General features: G+C 44.6%; 1 protein-coding gene across 1 annotated transcript in view; it reads left to right on the forward strand.

Moving 5' to 3' along the window:
- Positions 1-318, forward strand: part of LOC128459815 (rho guanine nucleotide exchange factor 10-like protein) — a gene marked incomplete at its 3' end in the record, with an annotated part of 43,953 nt that extends 43,635 nt beyond the window's left edge. The window contains 1 exon segment of the mRNA XM_053444723.1: positions 104-318. Coding sequence (XP_053300698.1) covers positions 104-318 — 215 coding nt within the window.
- Between the last annotated feature and the right edge of the window lie 7,875 nt (positions 319-8,193).

The following is an 8,193-nucleotide window of genomic DNA, read 5'->3' on the forward strand; positions in this document are numbered from 1 at the left end:
CAAATTAAAAATCCAAACTGCTGACAGGCAAAGGAGCTTTAACCCCAAACAATCATTCTCAGTCTTGACCTTTTTTAACTCTCCTGTCTTTCCCTCCACACAGGTGTCAGGCAGAGGTGAAGGGTCACAGGGGCAGATCGAGATCTTCTCCCTCAACAGGCCTCTGCCTCGGGCTGTGAAGAGCCTGCAGGTGGACTCTGCTGTCCGGTGTCTGGAGTACGTTCCTGAACCTCCTCCGGTGGACGAGGTGGAGGCTGCAGGTCACAAAGCACCTTCAGGGAGCGGCGCCAACATCTGTGTTGGACTGGACGACGGCCGGTGAGAGAATAATATCTAACAATTCTTCATCAAAATGTCCGTTAACGACTTTATCCACATTTTTCAAACTACAATGGGACCAGCAGAGTTTCCAAACTACCACTGTGGCTTCTTTCTGTGCTCCGGAGTATAAATGGATGTGTTTTGAGACTAAACACTTTCCTGTAGATGCGGCTCGATATTACAGAATTAATCAGATCCCTTGTGAAGAAAGCCTTCTGTGTAGAACTCGAAAAAACAAATAGTGAAATCAAATGTATTGGAGTTTCCATCATCAAATAAGAAGCACAGATATCAACCTAAGAACACAAATGCTTCTCAACATGCTCCACATCTTCCTTGGTACATTATGGTCCTATATTACCCGGTGCTCCGCTCCCTCCAGCTTTTCTACCTGTATAGATTTGCTTGTCAATATTTCATCAAAGCAAGAAATCAGAGCCGAGGCCTCGACGCAGCGTCGATACTGCCACTGCCACCGAGATCAGTTTCATTTTTCAAATCCAATAAACCCCCTCTGATCCCTGCTGTGTGTGGTAGACCAGCGGCCTCCTGTCAGGGTAACAGTGAATAAATTGTTTTCTCTTTCAGGCGGAGAATATTCTTGGATTTTCAGACGTAGCCATTATGTTTCTGGAACTCTCATTAACTGTAGTGTTCGGTCATTAGTGTGAGAAACGCATGTCAGCAGTTTTTTTTTTTTTTTTTAACGCTGACTCGTTCTCTTCCAATGGGAATGAAAAAAAAACGTACAGTTGAAAGAAAGAAACAAATATAATGTCAGCACGCTTAAAAAAAGAAAACGACATTTCCACTTCTACTTGACATTTTCTCCTCAGACTGACAGAAACAAACAAGCAGCATTTTTTGTGTATTTGTCATCTGGAGAACACAGAAAGATGTAGCTGCGTTCAGATGGGATTTCAAACATGAGAGAGACAGAGTGGCTGCACACACACACACACACACACACACACACACACACACACACGAGGCTCTGCTCCAAAGTGAACTGTTAAATCAAACCGCATGAACACGAGCCGCTCTGTCATTTTAAATGATGCTCATTTGTCACGTTGGCTCTTGCCGCTCTGGTTCCTCCAGCATCCTGGTGTACGGCAGCGTGGACACCGCGGCTCAATGCCTGCTGACCCTGCGGACCCCGGAGGGCTGCCCCGTGTTGTGCCTGAAGCAGTCGTCCCGCTTCCTGTTTGCGGGCCTGAGGGACGGCACCATGATGGTTTATGGAAGAAGTAACAGTGGTGAGATGTTTGTTGTCTTGTTTTCAGCCTGGTTGTTGTGGTGCGGATGTTGTGTCTCTTTCTGTGTGAGGCGTCTGGCGGTGGAAGTGACAACGTGTCGTCCTATAAACTAATTTAAAGTACAAAAAACATGCTGTAGATAAGTCAAGACAAGTTAAGTTAGACTTATACACACAAAGGAAGGTCTGTCAACTTCTAGTCATTGAAGAACAACACTGATCAAACCTTATAGCGCCCTCTATCTGTATTTGCCAGTAGTGATGCATTTTGTAAACGGAAAGAAGGAGCAACTAAAGCAGTTTGGAGAATAGTGGAAAATCTGAGAATGCATCCGAGAAAACTAGGTTGACGTCAAGTTCTTTAAAAAAAATAGAAAAATTCTCACTGCCAGAAGAGAAAGACAAAAGTTCCACATTGTATTTTGTATAATTTTAATGTTTCTATTGTTGCAAACCTATTTTTAAATTCACATTCACGCTTTATACTTGTGTTTACAACACAGAAGGGATAAAGAAGGGAAAGTGGCGCCTTGGAGAGAGACACACAATAGGAATCCCCACTGTCACTATATATTTGTATTATAAATATTGATTTGCATGTGAACATCTGGTTTCTGAGTCTCCCACATAGACAGAAAATGCCTTTACAGAATGGGTATTACTAAAATTATTTTACAAAAACACGATAACCCAGAATCACTGTTATCTTTTATGCTGTACTTCCGATTCCTGGTGATTCTCCCACCTGGTGTAAGCATGAACATAACGCCCCCCCCCCATGTGGTGGATGGCGTGCCATGTCCAGTCAGGCGTCGCACGAGGCCAGGAGGGCTTAACAGCATCTCAGCAGTAGTTCTCTGTCCCCGCAGCCAGCGGGAGCACAATGCCTCCATCACCAGGTTCTCTTTCACCTGGCTCCAGTAAATCAACGGGGCGGCCGTCCACACTGTGCTCCTTTCTCCTCCCAAGCAGAAAGGATGATTAATTACACCAAGCTGCTGCATGCCGATTAAATATTACTATCCATGCTTTGTATGTAAAAAGAAACAGGACAGGAGAAAAGCTTTGGATGGTGCCAGGGAATGTTTGTAGATTCTGCACATCTGTTAAAGATGGATCTGCCTTCGACTTAGCATGTTACTAAAACACAAGTCTGCAACCACCAGGAAATGCAGAAGCTGGAATTGAGAGCCGCTCTCGCTGAGATGCACGTCGGACTTCTTGCTTAATGTAAATGAAAATACTCCACGAGGCGGAGAAGGTTGATGTGATGCAATGTTAACCAGAGAGAAGCATCAGCGCCGTGTGCACGAGGCCGGAGGGACATTTACAAGAGTAACATTTGAAACGCTGGAAAAGTGACCTTTACAACACACCAGGCAATTAACCTGTGGGAGTCCGAAGCCATTGTAAAGCTATTCTGCTATGAAAGGCAGAAATAAACAACTCAAAATGTTAATTAAATGGCTGGATGCACTCCCTTCTGTAATTTTGCTTCATTAAGGCATAGCAAAGGAAAAGCTTATGTAATTCTCTCCGTAATGTTCTTCTGTCGTCGCTGCAACGTGATTAAAACTGAGAGAAAGAAGGGCCCTGCTCCATTTTCACAATGATGAGGCAAAAAAATAAAAAAAGGAGCGAGCGAGCGAGACGGAGAGGGAGCGAGGGAAGAAGTTGGAAAGTGGATTAAAGTGTACACCGGAGTTATTAGCATGTGGGTGGCGAGCGCTGTGCAGCTCAGTGTGTGGTGCTGGGACTGGAGGTCCACACTCTTCATTCACTCAACCTGTAGTTCACTTTCTCTCACATATTTGTTTTTTAATTAAAGTGAAATAAAAGGAGCCTCCGCTGTGAGCCGCCTTCGCTGATGCTTCAGTAATTGCTTAATAACATTTAACTGCTTTGAGAGTATTTTTCAAAATAAAAAACCGAAGGTGTCTCGCTGTAATACAAGTGGGGGGGGGGAATTGAATGTAATTGCCTCACTCGATGTGACGGGGTTGGAGCAGAAGCAGGGTTTATTAATATGATTTTAAGCCAGCTGTGATAATAGCCATTGATTATTTTTTCTTTCTTTCAGTATCTCTTTGTCGTTCACTGTTGTTTTTGTGTTGTGTTGTTTTTGTGTTGTGTTTGTCTCAGACGATCTTTGGGATCCCGACTCGGGCCGATGTGTGAACCTGGGCTCGGAGCCCGTGAGGACGCTGCTGGTTCTGGACGACTCGGTGTGGGCGAGCTGCGGGAACTCCGTCACCGCCGTGGACGTGTCCAGCCTCAACACTCAGGTGAGGAACCAGTTCACTGCTGGGCACACGTCACCGGCACCATCACCCTGTTACTGGGAAGAGTCCATGTGCTTCACAAGAACTGGATTTTAGGATCGTTTATCTGGATTATCCTTCTTTATTTCCTTCTAAATAGATAGATGGATGGATAGATGGATAGATAGATAGATAGAAAAATAGATAGATAGATAGATGGATGGATAGATGGATAGATAGATAGATAGATGGATGGATATATGGATAGATGGATAGATGGATGGATAGATGGATGGATAGATGGATGGATGGATAGATAGATAGATAGATAGAGAGAAAAATAGATGGATAGATATCAGTGATGCCGGTAACGCGCTACTTAGTAACGCGTTACTCTAATCTGACCGCTTTTTTCAGTAACGAGTAATCTAACGCGTTACTATTTCCAAACCAGTAATCAGATTAAAGTTACTTGTCCAAGTCACCTTACGTTACTATTTCGGTATTTGTGGTTAACCCGCTGGGCACGTCCTGCGGCTGGGGGAGCAGTCGCCCCTCCTCACCACGCCGCCGGAGGCTCGGTGTGCGGCACTCCTCGACGTTTTTTTAGGGGGGGAGGTGCTCGTCCGCGGTGCGGGGGCTTTCCTTATAGTATGCCGCGGGGCGGTGTCCGTCGGCGCTGCGGAAGGCGGGGACCGGTTGGAGGGGACCGGGTACGGCGGTCGGCGACAGCGACTCTGGACGTGTGTCGGGCTCTTCTCGCGGATCACCTCAGCTACAGCGCCCGTTAGGGGAACCCTCCGTTCGCGCGGGGGGGGGGGCCTCCGGCGGTGTCTAATAAAGTTAGTGTTGGCCAAACCGGTTGTCATTTTTATGTTGAGGCGGCGGGGGTGTTGTCGGCAGCTGCTGAATGTAACTAATAAAGTAACTTGTAATCTAACTTAGTTACTTTTAAAATCAAGTAACTTGTAATCTAACTTAGTTACTTTTAAAATCAAGTAACTTGTAAAGTAACTAAGTTACTTTTTCAAAGTAACTATGGCAACACTGATAGATATATGTATATGGATGGATAGATAGATAGATGGATAGATGGATAGATATATAGATGGATAGATGGATGGATGGATGGATAGATGGATGGATGGAGGATAGATAGATAGATAGATAGATAGATAGATAGGGTTAGGGTTAGCTTTTGTGTGTTATACAGCACACAAAAGCTGTATTTCATTTGAATAAGTGTTTCAAGAATATTACAAAAAAACACGACGACTATCAGATTCATCTTTTCAAAAGCTCTTGTTTGAAACAACTCTTTCAAGGTCGACTCCTCCGACGTCTCCAGCAGATAAATATTCTCATTCTTTGCTGAAACATGGTGTTGAAGACCATGAGTCAAACTGCAACACAAGGTCTTCTTTATTTTATTTGTTTAGTGCGTGGTATTTTTTTTTTTTTTTGCAGCTTTGAGGAAAATTTCCTCTCCTCTCATTTTGTGAAAAGATTTATGCCGACAGCCGCAGAGAGCCAGCTTTTGTAATCTGTGATGTCATCAAGATTTACTGCCTGCAGCCGCCGCCTGGACAGCCGAGTCAAACCTGTGTGGGTTCATACAGTGTGTGTTACGGGGCTTCCACACACTAATACACTTCATTTTGCTGAGGAGCTCTGAGTTATTGGGCAGGAATTCACACCATTATCTCCCAGAAGATCCTCCTGGGTCTCGTCTCTGTCCTGCTTTCCTTTCCCTTTTCTTTTTTGTTGTTGTTGTTGTTGTTGTTGTTGTGTAGTGTTTCTCCAAGGTGTTCATCTGTACCGTGTGTCATTAGATCTGTACAGGGGGATGACTTCCCCAGCTGCGGTGGACGATAATGAATGGCAGAAAACACAAACTCTTCTGGGTGATGTTAATGTGGTATTCAGATGCTGCGCTGCAAACCATTACCATTTAATTATGTATCCCAGATGTGAGCGTGAGTAGCTGGAGAAACGGGTGGAGGCTTCTGGAGGAAACGAGCTTGTGCGCTGAGCAGACCTTCCCTGGTCAAATAAAAGTTGTTGACTGATATAAATATGATGCTGAATTTGAATTCGAACAACCTAACAAACTGAAACACTAAAAATAAACAAGATACACGTGTCTCTTGGAGCATTCCCAAAGCGGAAAACAGATGAGTTACATTTCAGGTGAAAAGGGGAACGAGCAAAGTGGCTAAATGCTACAGTGGTACAGTGGTACTGTCGTCTCATAGAGAAAAGGTTCTGAGTTCGAATCCTGCTGCAATGTCAGCTGGGATAATATCTCCAGCGAGCCTTAAAGGTTCTGTGTGTGGCATTTAGTGACATCTAGTGGTAAAGGTGCATGTTGCAGCTGGACACCCCTCACCTCACCCTCCCCTTCCGGACATGACAGAGAACCTGTGGCAGCCTTCAGTTGTGATAGGTGTTAAGTTTGTCCAGTTTGGGCTACTGTATAAAACATGGCGGCCTCCGTAGAGAGGACCAGCTGATGTAAATATAAAGTATTTAAATATAAACGGCAATTCTCGGGTAAAGAAAACAACAATTTGTACAATTTAGATGAAACACAGTAGAGAAAACATCTCTAAGATTATTTTTATTTTAAATTTCTGCCAATAGATCCCTTTGACCTTAAATCTTACACACTGAACTTTTAAAGATTAGCAGTTTAGCCACAGAATGGATGGATGCATACATTTTATTTTGAAATTATAGATATTTAGCCTTGTCAAATATAAAATCTGCATTAACATGTAAGAGACATTTTTGTTTTGATAATGTAATATCCAAAGTTAATAGGTATTAAAATGTTCTATTTTAGAAGAAGCAACAGACTAAAAGAAGCAGCTGGTGAATTTGGCCGATCAATCCGGCGACAGATGCTCCTCCAGTCGGCCTCAGGAGCCTCGTGTTTCAGAGCTGAGCCGGGGATGTCTCCTTTTATTCCTTCACCTCCTTTGCCTACCGCAGTCCTCCAGAGACAGGAGCCTAATCAGCTGAATAGCCGTGCAGGAGAGCCACGGTTCCGGTTCACTGTGTCTCCCACGGAGCTCCACGGGTCGGCCCTGGTTACTTCTTTGCTAACCTTGTCTTCCTCACTAATGTGGACTCGCGAGGCCTGACTTCACAGGGGCGGCGGTGCATATCCCCGGATCTGGAGAAGCACCACTTGGCACCTGTAGCGAGAGATATGACTGGGAGCGAGGCCAGAGGGTCACAGATTCTCACTCGCTTCCTGCCTTCCTTGTTTTCCCCAGCGGATGTTTGCCGTTTTGTCCGATTTGCAGCACTTTGGAATCATTTGTCCGTGACTCCTGGTGGAGGCCGCGTCTCGCCTGACGCCACCGGTCCCTGCACACGGCTGCTCGGCCGTGTGCAGGGCCAGAACAGACTGAACCCTCTTCAGTCTGTTCTGGGTAAACCTGGTGCAAACATAAAACGCTGGTTAAATTGGCTTCATATGAAACACAAAGGATCCTCGCGACTGAAAGAGTTGTGCCTAGTCCCTGCTTTGTGCTATTCAATTATTGTAAACTGTGTTGGGGATTGAGGAAAATTATAGGGCTGAGAAAACCTCAGCAACACAATGAGGTAGAGGAAGACGGACAAATAGAGCAGCAGGTGTGTGGGGACATAGGAGACGTCTCATCTGTCTTAACACGCCTTTGACAGTTTTGACTTTTAGATATTACCACAGGGGTTTGACAAAGGAAACGTTTTGGAAGTAAGACTTCACAGCATCAGGAGTTCAAGGCCGTGCCTGCAGTTTGCCTGGGGGGGGGGGGGGTCCTTTGAAACACGATTGCTTTTAGTATCTCTTGTTTACCACCATTTTATGTAAGTGTTGTGGCCAAACAAGGTACTGCAACTAAATAATCAAAAGCATCCCCAGGGACCCAAATAGCAGCGTCTCCAGCTCTAACTCCTTCTCCCCCATCTTTTCATTTGAGATCATCACAGACATTGAGAGAAACTCGCCTCACCACCACTTTTTGTTGGAATTGTTGAGTAATAGTGACGACACTGACAACACTTGTGAAAATGATCAGTTGATACCAATTCTTTTCTTCCCAAAAAATCAATAAATTGTCGAGCATTAACCTGAAGTGGAGAGAAAATGAGAAAAAAAGCTATAATTATGTATTTTGCTTTGTAGTCACACACTAGGGGCTGATTCGATTGACTATCGATAATGCTTTTGTTGAAATCCACCAACACATCAGGATTTCAGACGCGTCTCAGCCTCGGTTTAGAACTTTCTAACGGTCGATCTCCGGACCTGCAGATACTAAAGAACCCTGAGCAGTGTCTGTAATTGAACCCGAGTCT

This window comes from Pleuronectes platessa, chromosome 2 (genome assembly GCF_947347685.1).
Source record: "Pleuronectes platessa chromosome 2, fPlePla1.1, whole genome shotgun sequence".
Classification (NCBI taxonomy): domain Eukaryota; kingdom Metazoa; phylum Chordata; class Actinopteri; order Pleuronectiformes; family Pleuronectidae; genus Pleuronectes; species Pleuronectes platessa.